The 14,842-nt window shown below is 43.7% G+C and overlaps 1 protein-coding gene across 4 annotated transcripts in view; it reads right to left on the minus strand.

Annotated features, from left to right (window-relative positions):
- Window positions 1-14,842, minus strand: part of UBE3D (ubiquitin protein ligase E3D) — a 221,342-nt gene that overhangs the window by 116,551 nt on the left and 89,949 nt on the right. For 3 of the 4 annotated variants that reach the window (XM_082633295.1, XM_082633296.1, XM_082633294.1), the window contains exon 9: window positions 11,155-11,293. In XM_082633295.1, coding sequence (XP_082489421.1) covers window positions 11,155-11,293 — 139 coding nt within the window. Of the gene's footprint in view, window positions 1-1,447; window positions 3,203-11,154; window positions 11,294-14,842 lie in introns of those variants that run through there. The other variant, XM_082633293.1, reaches the window with a different exon arrangement.

Consider the following 14,842-nt stretch of genomic DNA (forward strand, 5'->3'; position numbering starts at 1 on the left):
GAGGCACAGAGACAGTGAGTGCCCTCCAAACACAGAGGCTCCCCAGGCCCTGCCAGGCCTGCTCTCGCCGCCAGGCTGTGAAGGACAGAACCTGTTTGATTTGAAGACTCTATACTTTTAGGCTCAAAGTGCAAATAAGTATTGCTTTGCTAATGAAAAACATACCAGATTTTTCTGTCATGAGGATGTATTTTCCCTTCAAGGTCAGGGGGAAAAAAGTTGCCTTATTAAAAACAAGCAAACAAAACAAGAGACAGAATGATTGACTTTCTGGGCTATGCCTCGTTCCTACTTCTCTTAATAAGGCCGAAGCCAGGGTGCCCCAGCCCTACCAGGCTCCCCACCAAGTGGTAGCCCCTCAGAGTAAAGGCCATGGAAGGCCTGGGAACTGTCCCGCTTTGCCTACAAGCCCAACTCCTTGGAAGGGATAGACATTTCTGAGGAGCAGCGCATGTGGCAGGGAATCTGGGACAGGGGAGCAGCCTCCTGAAAGAAGCAGTGTAGCAGCGAGAAGACTCCTGGGCTCGCTAACCCTCTGGGAAACCTCCAGGCTCTTTCCTGGCCTCTCCGTGTATTCTCTAGAATGTGGCCAAACAGCAGAGTCCAACACGAGAAGAGACAGAGGATGGAGAATTCAGGCTAGAGACCTGTATGAATCCAAGGATACCTGCTTATTTCCCCAAACCGCAGAACGCCCCACGGGGCAGAAAGGAAGCTTAGGGCAACATCCTTTTCACACCCAAATTGTTGAGGCAGTTCTCAGAAATCTGTTTTAAGGAGAGAGACTGGAAATAGCCAGAGCAGTAATCACTACCTTCGAGACTGGATTCCCTAAATATAACAAGTGGCACTCAACCCCGGATTATCTCTGCCCACTGAGGTCGAAGGCGTTATAGAAGGGAAGAAAGAAGGCCTACGTGCCTTGGGACCTGAGGGCAACAACGCTGCACGCTCTCGAATCTCTGGACGGTGCGTGCGGATCAGGACAATTTCTATCTAGCAAGCGCCTGCCCATCTTGATGCGGGTCTGCCTGCCTCCTAATTCCACCTGCAGCAACCCTTGGACATCTGGAGTGGCTCGCAGCCTCCCTCTCCTCTATTCCCACCTCATAACAGGACCCCGGTTTATAAAGCCCTCCTTTGACAGTCTTCAGGAAGGCTGACTGTCTTCATGCCAGTGACGAAACAGAGGAAAAGGCAGAATACAGCCAGTAATTGAGTCCCAGCATCTCCAACGAGGCCAACTTTATACCAAAATATATTTCTGTGCGTGTGTATATATATACATATATAGAACGAGAGACACTAACAAGAAATACTCTAAAATGTCAATCCTGGTGACTCCCAGTGATTTTCACTCCCTTTACATTTTTCTGTGTTTCCCAATTTTTTATCATCAAGGAGATTATCTTTTTATAATCATTTAATAAAATGTTACCTTAGAAGATAATAAAGGCTATAATTTACCTAGACATGAGCATGGCATATGATAGACAAGACCGTTTACGTAGTGTAACGTCTGAAAGTAGACAGTAAAAAAATGGTGTACAGATAGAATCCTCACTTTCCCTTTCTGTAGCCCCTTTGTTGCTCCTCATCTGCAAAGTTCCTGGGCCCCTGCCTACCCATTTCTTGGAGCCCCTATATAGACTGCATATACATATAAAAAAGTTCTTAAGTTGGAACCACAACATCAAACTTCCATACAATCAAAGCCTTTCACCTGATATGCCAACTAATGGCCAAATTTGTATGTGTTGTTTTCTTCTTCTCTTTGGATACAGATATTAAAACAGGTAGTGAAAAAGTAGCTGGATGGGAGAATTATCCGTAAAATTATTAGTTTCTGAACAATTGAGAAGTTGAATACAGCTGACCCTTGAACAACGTGGAGATTAATCTGTGTGTAACTCACAGCTGGCCCTCTGCATCCGCGGTTCCTTTCCATTGGCACATTCAAACCACCACAGGCCACGCAGTACAGTGATATTCACCATCGAAAAATACCATGTATAAGTGGAATTGTGCAGTTCGAACCCATGTTATTCAAGGGTCACCGTATATGGTTTTCACGTCATGGAAATATGGTTTTCACGCACTGGATATCAGTGTGTTTCTTATAGTTAAAATCAAACTGCATACGAATTGTAAAATTTTTTGTTCTAATTCTGTGAAGAACACCATTGGTAGTTTGACAGGGGTTGCGTTGAATCTGTAGATTGCTTTCGGTATTATTGTCACTTTCACAGCATTGATTCTTCCAATCCAAGAACATGGTATATTTCTCCATCTGTTTATATCATCTTTGATTTCTTTCATCAGTGTTTTATAGTTCTCTGAGTACAAGTCTTTCACCTTCTTAGGTAGGTTTACTCCTAGGTATTTTATTCTTTTTGTTGCAATGGTAAATGGGAGTATTTCCTTAATTTCTCTTTCTGAATTTTCGCTGTCAGTGTATAGGAATGCCAGAGATTTCTGTGCATTAATTTTGTATCCTGCAACCTTACCAAATTCACTGATTAGTTCTAGTAGTTTTCTGGTGGCATCTTTAGGATTTTCTATGTATAGTATCATGTCATCGGCAATGACAGTTTTACCTCTTCTTTTCCAATTTGTATTCCTTTTATTGCTTTTTCTTTTCTGATTGCTGTAGCTAGGACTTCCAAAACTATGTTGAATAAGAGTGGCCAGAGTGGACATCCTTGTCTTGTTCCTGACCGTAGTGGAAATGCTTTCAGTTTTTCACCATTGAGAATGATGTTTGCTGTGGGTTTGTCATATATGGCCTTAATTATGTTGAGGTAGGTTCCCTCTATGCCCATTTTCTGGAGAGTTTTTATCATAAATTGGTGTTGAATTTTGTCAACAGCTTTTTCTGTATCTATTGAGATGATCATATGGTTTTTATTCTTCAATTTGTTAATATGGTGTATCACATTGATTTGCATATATTGAAGAATCCTTGCATCCCTGGGATAAATCCCACTTGATCATGGTGTATGATCCTTTTAATGTGCTTTTGGATTCTGTTTGCTAGTATTTTGCACAAAAACAGAAATATAGACCAATGGCACAGGATAGAAAGCCCAGAGATAAACTCATGCACATATGGGCACCTAATTTACAACAAAGGAGGCAAGAACATACAATGGAGAAAAGACAGCCTCTTCAATAAGTGGTGCTGGAAAAACTGGACAGTTACCTGTAAAAGAATGAAATTAGAACACTCCTTAACACCATACACAAAAATAAACTCAAAATGGATTAAAGACTTAAATGTAAGACCAGACACCTTAAAACTCTTAGAGGAAAACACAGGAAAAATCTCTGACATAAACCACAGTAAGCCCTTTTTTGATCCACCTCCTAGAGTAACAGAAATAAAAACAAAATAAACAAATGGGACTTAATTAAACTTAAAAGTTTTTTCACAGCAAAGGAAACCATAAACAAGACAAAAAGACAGCCCTCAGAATGGGAGAAAATATTTGCAAATGAAACAACAGACAAAGGATTAATCTCCAAAATATACAAACAGCTCATGGAGCTCAATATCAAAAAGACGAACAATCCAGTTAAAAAATGGGCGGAAGGGCTTCCCTGGTGGCACAGTGGTTGAGAGTCCGCCTGCCGATGCAGGTGACACGGGTTCGTGTCCCGGTCCGGGAAGATCCCACATGCCACAGAGCGGCTGGGCCCGTGAGCCATGGCCGCTGAGCCCGCGCGTCCGGAGCCTGTGCTCCGCAATGGGAGAGGCCACAGCAGTGAGAGGCCCGCGTACCACAAAAAATAAAAAAATAAAAAAATAAATGGGTGGAAGACCTAACTCGACATTTCACCAAGGAAGACATACAGATGGCCAAGAAGCACATGAAAAGATGCTCAACATCACTAATTATTAGAGAAATGCAAATCAAAACTACAATTGGATATCACCTCACACCAGTCAGAATGGCCTTCATCAAAAAATCTACAAACAATAAATGCTGGAGAGGGTGTGGAGAAAAGGGAGCCCTCCTGCACTGCTGGTGGGAATGTAAATTGATACAGACACTATGGAGAACAGTATGGATGTTCCTTAAAAAACTACAAATAGAACTACCATATGATCCAGCAATCCCACTACTGGGCATATACCCTGAGAAAACCATAATTCAAAAAGAGACGTGTACCAAAATGTTCACTGCAGCACTATTTACAATAGGACCTAGAGTCTGTCATACAGAGTGAAGTAAGTCAGAAAGAAAAACAAATACCGTATGCTAGCACATATATATGGAATCTAAAAAAAAAAAAATGGTACTGATGAACCTAGTTGCAGGGCAGGAATAAAGAGACAGACATAGAAAATGGACTTGAGGACATGGGGTGGGAGGGTGAAGCTGGGGCGGAGTGAGAGTAGCATCGACATGTATACACTACCGAATGTAAAATAGTTGGCTGGTGGGAAGCAGCTGCATAGCACAGGGAGATCAGCTCTGTGCTTTGTGACCACCTAGAGGGGTGGGATAGGGAGGGTGGGAGGGAGGCTCAAGAGGGAGGGGATATGGGGACATGTGTGTGCATATGGCTGATTCGCTCTGTTGTGCAACAGTATTGTGAAGCAATTATACTCCAATAAAGATCTATTAAAAAAAATCAAACTACACACAAGTAACATGACTGAGAATTTCCTGCTCTGGAAAAGTATACGTGACCCTTAGTCAAGGCGCTTCATCAGCTTCACCTTCCCCCGTGGAACAGTCTATGACTTCAAATCCATCAAGAGCTGAGGAAGCTTCCCTGACTAAGCCTGTCAGGTGGTAATAGATAAGCTCTATAAAGCTCTTTTGTTTCTTCTCTTCTACATATTTTCACTGCATTATGCAACCACACAGCATATATATAAAACTATAGTCTGATGAAGTTCAGCTTACTTGCCAGGATCCATACTGCTCACATTGCTCCCTTGGCTGAAGGCTGTGGTTCTCTAAAGGATGATATTAATAAAAGAGATACTGGGCTTCCCTGGTGGCACAGTGGTTGACAGCCCGCCTGCCGATGCAGGGGACATGGGTTCGTGCCCCAGTCTGGGAAGATCCCACATGCCGTGGAGTGGCTGGGCCCGTGAGCCATGGCCGCTGAGCCTGCGCGTCCGGAGCCTGTGCTCCGCAACGGGAGAGGTCACAGCAGTGAGAGGCCCGCGTACCGCAAAAATAAATAAATAGATAAACAGATAAATAAATAAGTAAGTAAGTAAATAAATAAATAAATAAAAGAGATACTGTTGCTGCCATATGGTAAAACTAAGATGCGCAAGACCCAGGGCAATTAGAGAGGACCATTTGGTACTTTCTTTGATGTAACTGCCAGGAGATGGAATACATAATAGACTCAGAACCAGAAGACCTAGGTTTGAAACACAGCCTTGCGTTTTGGTAGTGATGTGATCTTTCCTACATTACTTATGTTCTACCCCTTTATTATTATTATTATTTTCATAAAACAATCTTTTTTTTTTTTTTTTTTTTTTTTGGCCACGCCGCGCAGCATGCGGGATCTTAGTTCCCCAACCAGGGATTGAACCTGTGCCCCTGCATTGGAAGCATGGAGTCTTAACAACTGGACCACAACGGAATTCCATGCCCCTTTAAAATGAGGGTTGTTGTGAGGATTTTAAAAAGGATAATGTCTGTGAAAACATTTAAAGGACTGTAGGTTGTAGCAACTTACCTGGGTAAGAAAAAGAAGCCTCAGTTCTGGGGCTCTATGGCCTGGAAAATCCCATCCACACAGTTTGGATGGCTGGGCGCAGTGGGCAGAGCTTGGAGTGAGAGGTAAGGACGCGAATGAACAAAAGGGGCTTCCTGAACTCGGAGCTCAAGGCCGTAGAACATTCCTAATCTCTCAGTTGAGTGTGAGCTCCCAAGGTAGACTCCCCTCGGGAGCTCTCGGTGGGAGTCCAGCCATCGGTTAGGAGAGAGGCGGAGTTGAGCCAGACGGCCCCATCTATTAATGGGAGCCCTTGCCACATGACTACCTAGCGACGCTGTGTTTAGACTGGATGAGGCCCGAGCGAAACAGAAGGGGCAGCACGTGCAGACTGGGAAAGCCACGCTCAGCCAAGGGCCTGCCGGGCCTCCAGGCAGGGTCAGTGTGTACCACAAGGGGCCGCAGGCACATCTTGTTCCTGCTGTACCTTTGGACCAAGGTGGCCCAGACGAGGAGGAGAACCACCTAGTCACCAAAGGGAGAGATGCTATCCTTCTGACAATCCACTAAGCCCGCAGCACTACTTCTCTGGGAGATAAACAAGGCTGACACAAAGACTGAGAATGTGAGCTCTCTGCCTCGGTCACGGTCATCCAAATCTTTCAAGATCAGACAGGACACTGTCTCCCCATCTGTGCTCTGAGAGCATTAATCCCATAAAATGCCCCGAGAAAAAGTCTTCCTGATAGCAAGTTTTAAAAGCATTTATTACATTCTTCAACTAGGAGGGTCACACTGCCCCTGTATATACTTGAAAGGCCCTGAAAAGTCTTGCAGCTAAAAAAAAAAGATCTAACTTTGTTTAACCAAACTTCTTTTAATAGGCAACAATATCTGGTGGTTAAGAATGGGGGTGGAGGTGCGGTCTAGAGCCAGGCTTCGAACCTTCCGTTCCTCCACTCACTAGCTGTGTGAGCGTGGGCAAGCTAATCTCCCTGGCTCAGTTTCTGTACCTGTGGAATGGGAATAATATTGATAATATATACCTTCCTCATGGTGCTTCTCATAAAAATGAAATGAACGAATAAGTACAAATCGTTGAGAACAGGGCCTGGAATACAGAAAGGACTGAATAAATATTAGCTATTTTCATTTGCATTATTATTATCTGATGATTAAATATCTCATGGTTTTTTATGAGTGACACCTACTTACATGCTAAGCAACTTGTGTCCCATGGAACGGGGAAAATCGGGTGTAGCACAAAAAGCCTAACGTAGGAATCAGAGTTTCAGGCTCCAATAACAACTTACCCTTCCTGAGTCTGCTTCTTATTTATAAAAGTAAGGTCACTAGACTAGTTAATCCTTCCAGCTACAATAGTCCAAGATTCTAAGAAAGAGGCATAGAACCATTAAACCCAGCGGCCCTGACCCAGTCCTGGATCCAACCTGGATGCTCTAAGGTCCTACCTTCCAGAGACCTTGTTCAGATTTAAAGTTGCTATTGCAGGACTTCGGGTTAAAAAGCCGGATCCTGCTCACCAAGACGGATGTGGAAACTGCCTTCTGCCACCACCCCCAGAGCTCTGAAGCTCTCAGAGGGGAATCAAACTGGCAGCAGTTACAGCGGCAGCAGCTGCCACCTGCCCCCTCCAAAGGAGCCGTCGACACCCCCAGTCCCCAGTTTCTGGCACCAAAGCATCACTCCGGTTTCCCCTCCTGAGGTCTCCAGGGCTCGGAGGGAGCCTGGACCTGTCTACTGGTCATTCTGCTTATCTTGGATCTTGCCAGCTCCTTCCAAGGTCGACCCCTTCTTCGAGTCTTTCTCATTTGAACAGAGCTCCAGGCTGTCATTTCAGACACCCATCTATGCTCAGTCTTGTTGACATATCTCAAATCTGGACCTTACCCTTGGAGTCCGCCCTGTCCCGGCAGGGAAACAGCTGCTGCTTCTGCCCCTGAGGGGGTACTGCCCATGCCTCTGCTTCTCCCTAGCTCAGTCCTTTGGAATTCTCTAGAATGTCAAATGGCCATGCCAGTTTGCATTTTACTTGTGCATCCGTCCACCCATCTCCAGCCAGCCAGCCAGCCAGCCAATATTTATTAAATGCTTCCTACAGCCGAGCACTGTCCTAAGTTCTGTTGATGCAACACTGAGCAAAAATAGACATTCTCCCTGTTCTCATTCAACACACATTTTTGTACAGGAAAAAAGACAAACAAAAAAAAATGAAAAAGCACTCTAAATAGTGAAAAGAGCCATGAAGAAAATAAAACAAGGTGAGATTATAGAATAATGGTGACAGGGAGTGGGGAATTTAGTAAGGGACAGGGGGTGGGGGTGAGGTTAGGTTTCTTAGGGGAAGGGACACCTGAGCTGAGACCTGAAAGACAAGAGGACCCAGCCATGCAAAGCTCTGGTCCAGAGTATTCTCCTGGAAGCACAGAGAACAGGCAGCGCACAGACCCTGCGGCCAGGACCAGCTCATGAGAGGGAGCAGGAAATAAGGCCAGTGTGACTGGAACAGAGTGAGTGAGACGGAGCGAGCAGGAGATTAGGCCAGAGAGGGAGGTAGGGCCAGATACTGCTGGGCTTTGTAGGTCCGGATAAGGAGTCTGGATTTTGTTCTCACTGCAATAGGAAGTCACAGAAGAACCGTAAGCGGGGAGTGACGTGGTTAAGTCCATCCTTCTTGGGGCTGCAACAACTCTGGTATGTGAGTAGCAATACACCAGTGATTCTCAACCAAATTCTACATTCTCTTTGCTCAGAATCATACCAGGGATATGAAGGTACTGGACCAGAGCGGAAGTGAAAAGTATAACAAAACCACCCGATGATAGCCCTGTTAGCCTGGGGGAAATGTTGCACTATAATTTAAGAAGTTAGAATTTCATATACATTAATGGCTCTAACTAATAAGATAAACCCTTCCTTCTGGGATTTGGCAGTGATAAGAGCTCAGGCAGTAGTGCTCTCTGAATCCTCAGAAACCTAAAATAACATTTTTACAGAAAAAGCAGCATTGCTCAGAGTAACTGACTCGCCCTGCAAAGTTAGAGAACTGGAAATGTAAAGATGTATCTTTAACAATAACGATAACAATAGTCCTTCTACTATTTTACAGCTCTTGCCAACACGGCTCTTTTAAAAAACAAAAACAAAAACAAAAAACCCGCACTAAAGTGAGTTTCCACTTGAAGAAATCAACCCCCAACATGGGCAACATCAGCAGCCCAGTTCCTTGCCATTGTAATAACTGATGAGGTAGGTGTTCCAAAGATGAAAAAGCAGAGCATCTCTTTCTAATCCTGACAGACATCCTCCCCTGTTCACTGATCCTTTATCTTAGAGTGAAGACCTGCGTGGGGAGGTCAGTTCCTGGTGTGTCCTTGATAAGAATGAACCTTTCCAGGGGTAACGGCAGGCACAAGATCTCTTTAGCAGATGCTGTTTGTGAAACCGCGCCCAGTTTCTCTGTACCTTGGAAACTGGGAAAAGTGTGTGTGCCCCTCACAATCATATTCAGCAAATGCACTGAAAGCAGAAGCACAGTCACTAATAGAGGGACAGTCGGCAATTAACATCCTGACGGTGAGAGCTCCCGTGACGAGAGGCGCCGGGAGCGAACACGGATGGCACGCAGGGCAGGCCAGGCTTTCGTGCCTGTGTGTGTACGTGTGCTCCAGGTGCGCGCCGTGAAGGAGCTGGGTTTCCTCTTCTCCTGGAGAAGAAATACAGATTGGGCCTCCTCTCAAATCCCCCACGCCCGACCTAGATTACTCTTTTACCTTTAATCTCTTTAAGACTTGCGCGGAGGCTACCTTGTAATAAAATGATTCTAGATTTATATCACCCATGGATGACAGTTCTATCTCCCCCCATAGGCTGTAAAATCCTCCAAGTCCAAGTCATCTCTTTTGCTCTTCACTCACCCGTCATATAAAAACTTCCAACAGTGTAGAAGGGAGTGAAATAAAAAATAATTGTCTTCAAGCCTCGCTCCCCAAAGACAACCACTGTTAAGTTTCTCGCATCTCCCATAAAAGTTTGTGGGTGAACTTTTGTGTTATTCAATGTTCAATCCAAACAGCAAAACTTAGAAGAAATATGGATTGATACACAGAATTTTAAATCAGTTCCAGTTCAGGGCAGTAGACAAATAATTACAATAATCACATAATAAGGGGGTGTTGTGGACATTCCAAGGCAGATATGACCACTCACACCCCGTCCACCTCCTGGGGCTTCGGCGAGCACTGAATTTGGGTAGCAGAAGCTGTGACCCAGCATAAGCCTGGCGAGTGCAGCTCTGTCTCTAACATGCTGGCTACTCCCTGGCCAACTGACTCCATCTCTCTGGGTCTCAGTTTCCTCTCCTACAAAACGGGAAGGTGTTCTCTCTGGTCCTTGTATCTAGGAGCTTCAAGCTGATCATCGAGTAATGATAAATTCAAACAGGTATGACACAGCCAAAGTCCAAAATGTGTGTATCAGGAAGAAAATCACAGAGACAATCAATGTAACAGAGTACCAGGAGAATATGGATGCAAATGATTATGGAGCAGTTATTATTATTATTCTTTTTACCAAATTCCTGAGCTATATTTCATAGGAAAATCCACGTCTTGTTTTACCACAGAGATGCACCAAGCAATATCCACCAATTCTGAAGTTATCTTAGGACACATCAGCAACCCTTCAGAAGCAGAAACAAGCCACCCACATTCAGTCCTTTCTCAGCAATGCACGTGGCCTGCTCAACAGGCTCAGAGGGCTTGGGAATATGTTTCCAATGCTGAGAGTCACAGATAAATTCAATAACATTCAGTAGCTATATGGTCACAAGTGAAGTGACCAGCCAACATATGAATTCTCATATGCCACCTTGGTGACAACTACCAGGGAAGGCATCTTCCTGCTGGTCAGTCCACATGTGTTGTTGTTCTGTACTGCTCTGACCAGGAGCACAGATAAATACCCAGAGAAGGGAGGGAGTGGGGAGAGAGGGGAAAGGTGCCGAGAGCGGGGCGGGGAGGATGCTGCCACCGTTCAACCTCCATTCGGCAATCTGACTGCAAGCTAAAAGCAGCAAAGATACTAATGACGGCCAAAAATCCTTGTTCTAGGGCAAAGCTGGGAAAAGGGAAGTGGCATTCACAAGTGTCTTTGCAGAACGTTCTCGCCTCTTCTCTCAGAGGCAGGAAAGACGGAGATGACGAGAACAAACCCCGGGTTAGAGAGACGTGGGTTCGGCCACTAACAGACAATTATCTAAATCAGTCCTGAGGCTCCATTTAGAAAGAGACAGAACAAGGCAATACATGCGTTGTGCTTGTTCTTACTATCCTGTGAAAATGTGGGTTTCCATAGGCTAGCGCCTGTTAAAGACAGGATCCTTAAAAAACGATAACAAGTCAAACTGAGAAGTCACACCGTGGTAAAGGAGCCATGCCTTACCTGGAAAGAATTCATGCAGCGGAGGGAGGGAGGCAACGTGGCATTACTCCTTGACAATATCAACAGCAGCTCCAAGCAGGTTGCAGTGGGCAGGGTTAGGCAGTGGACACTGATGTCACTTTCCCACGAGCTGGCGAGCCTGAAACACACCAATACGTGCAACTTCATCATTGCATCCGGTCAGACGTATTTCAAAAATCTGATGTAAGGAGAAAACTTTTGGTTGTGGGAGAGAAAGAGCGATATACAAGAAATAGAAATAAAATGGTTATACTAAAAATTCACAGAGAACATGTACAAGACATTTTTATAGTGTTTTTGATAGAAAACAGAGGGATTAGGCAATTTTTTTTTTTCAGGTCAACAGCTCATACTCAAAGTTTAAGAGTTGTATGAAATTCAGTCTCATTTGTGAGGGACCTATTGGGGTGGGGGGTCAATAGCTAACACATCAAACGCTTCCTTTGTTCTACGCCTTGTTCCACATGTAGTAAGCTTGTTCAACCCCCAGATAGCTATGAAATGGAACTACTGTTATCCCATTCTCCAGATGTGGAAATTCTTTCTGACCTGGATATGCCCCATGAAATATCTGGTTCTGTTTTTTTTTTTTTTTCCCAGACTTTTAAAAAGTGATAGAATCCTTTTATCAATAATTCTTATAAAAGCCCCTGTTCATAATACAGACAAGAGTGAAGCTGCTCTCTTGGAAGGGAAGGGTTGGCGGAAGACCCCGTCATCTTCCAGAGAGGCCCGTGAAGCAGCTCTGCTACTTCCTGTGCGACTTACTCGAAAATCCTCTCACCAGGGACATGAGGGAACGGAGGGTTAGAAAAGTAAAGAGACCTGTCTGGGATGAGGCAGATGTTTAGAAAACGCTGTGTCTGGCTCTGAATCCTGGTTTCCTGACTTCCCATCTAGTGCTTAGAGTAAAGGGAAAATCAGGAAAGCATTACGAGAACACAACGTACTAAGAAAAGCATGAGTCTTATGCTATCAACTCTTCTATTTACTTGAGTATTTCCTGCCTGTGCCCCTACCAAAGTGCCTCTTATCACTGTCCTAATTTTGAAAGAGTAATATGTGTGTACTTTAAATATATTTTTTCTCTTAAAAATACATCTTTGCCTTTCCTTAAACCTCTCTCTGTAAAGGTACCTTTAACCGAATCAGTGGTGACTTCTGGACGTTGAGAGCATCAGTGGTTGAGGGCAGAAGGGATTTAACACGGTCTATGACAAGCCATAGCAGATGCTTTAGCTGTGTGGTCCACCAGGTTACTTAGGCTGATACATCTCTGATGCGTGGTGGGGAGTTAACTCTGCAGCATTTGCCTACTAGCTGGACTGCGACAGGACACTGTCCACTTTCCTAAAAGTGGTCTATTTCAGCAAGTGCACAGTTGAGTGCTTTTTCTATGTTTTAAAGATTACTCTTTTCTATTGATTGGCTAAGTTATTCTCTCTGCTTTTACCAAGTATATAACATTCCCCACATTTCACTGGCATGGAAGTAAAAATCTTCTTGTCTTCGGTAAAAGTCAAGTGTCGTACTAGTGCGGTGGCTTCAAGCTCATCCTCCCCTCCCCCTTCCTTAGGACCCACAACCACATGGTTACTTTCTATTCCCTGAACTGCAATATACTACACATGCTGTGTCTTGCTAATACAGTCTTCTGAGCCTAGAAGGCTGTTACCCTTACTGGTGAACTTCTGTTCATCCTGCAAGAACCACGTAGGTAACACTTCTTAGAAACATCCTTCTGTTTCCCTTATGGGAATTAACTACTTGCTTAATACCATAACTTGTAGCTATTACAATCCTTAACCACCACCCTCCTGGCATTCTTATCTGGGCTGTGTCTACATCTCTGACTCATCCTAGATCAGACATGAGCAACCATGGCCTGTGGATTCCTCTAACTCTACAGCTAGTGTGGAAGTAAAGATAAGATTAGTGTTGTTGTTCCTCAGATACACCCAGGTATTGACTTTTTTAGTGGCTAAAAGCGATAGTGATTTTTCAGCTTTATTGTATGTGCAATCAACAACTTAAGTTTTCAGAATTGATACCACCTGCCCTGTCACCCACAATAGGGCTGACTAAAGCTCTTTTCATTCTGAAATTTTTTTCAGTGTCTTGAAAAGGTATTTGCTTGTTCTGAATTGGATCTCTTGCCTCAACAAGAGGAGGCCTGGAGCGTGAATGTCCCTTGGGGACTCATCTGTGAAACCCCCAAACCTAACCCTGGCTCATCATGCCACAGACCGTCAGCAAGGGTGTCCCCCAAGACGAAGGGAACACCACAACCTGGCCCGGGGCTGCTGCAGCTCATAGTGAAGGGTCCTGCCAGTCAGAGATCAACTGAAGCCACTTTCACTTTTCATCATTTTCTTCTCCTCTTTTGGCAGTAATCATATGTGCAAGAGAAAGAGGAAATGGTGAATTATACAAATAAATCGTTTCAGAACAGAGTTATCTTGGCTTATGGCTATAACATGCTCTCCATATTGAATGCTTAAATGTGACAAGTCTCAGGCTTTAGGTTGCTTCTGATTATCATCTCACCTGTGCCTACCCACCCAGACGGCAGGCCAGGCACTCTATTGATGGTTGTTGTGTCTAATCCTACAGCAGCCCTGAAAGGCAGGCATGTTCATCCCATTTTGAAGTTGAGGAAACCAGAGGTCAGAGAGTTTAAGTGACGGTCCAGCATCATGCAGCTGGTGGGTGATGGGGCCAGGATTCGCTCAAGAGAGCCCGAATTCAAAGCCTTGCTCTCTCCCCATCGTACCACACTGATCTCTGAAGACATCGTAAGTAACATTATCCTCTCCAAACAAAGCACAAGTAGGACCTTAGTAAAGGAATCTGCCAACGCCTGTTTCTTCTGCATTTTAACTCTTTAGCTAGTAAAAGATAGAGTTAAGAGTATCTTCATTTTTCTGTAGGAAAATATTTTATCCTTTATAAGCTGCTACTTTATTACATATATATTCTAAAAGTTGAATAAGAAAGGTGGTAAGATGGACATGGGAAAATACACCTATGTCACAGTAAGCGAAAATAGTTCTACAGTGAGAAAAAAAATTAGGAGGCAACACAAATATAAACGGTTATTTCCATGAGAGGAATATAATAACCTGTTTCTTACATTTTCTTCTTTATTCTTTCTTATTTTCCAAGTGTTATTTTTTTATAATCAGAAACAAGTTAATGCTATGATGTTGATGTGATCTGTGGTGCAGACAAAGGAATGTTTAAATGCTGTTTAAAGGTATCAACATGCTGCTAAGTGGCTAGGGTGTGACCTATCAAAAAGGACACTCAAATAGAAAATAAAATACATTAGCACTGCCTTGTCACTCACCAGCAAGTGATCTTGGATAAGCCAAGTTTCCTCATAAGATCTTGGAGTTTACACATAACCTAACCAATGTACCAAACCACCAAAATTTACATAAAAAGGACATTCATTCCACAAATGATAACCATAGTCACAAAGAAAAAATACAGCTATACATGTTAATTAGTCATGTTTCTCTGTAATTATAAGTATGTGTATGGCATGTAAATCCAAAACTAGCATTTTTAAAAATAAATTTATTTCTTTATTATTTATTTTTTTAATTTATTTATTTTATCGATTTATTTTTTTGGCTGCATTGGGTCTTCGTTGCTGCGTGCG

The sequence above is a fragment of the Mesoplodon mirus genome (genome assembly GCF_964341445.2).
Source record: "Mesoplodon mirus genome assembly, chromosome: 10".
NCBI classification, from domain to species: Eukaryota; Metazoa; Chordata; class Mammalia; order Artiodactyla; family Ziphiidae; genus Mesoplodon; species Mesoplodon mirus.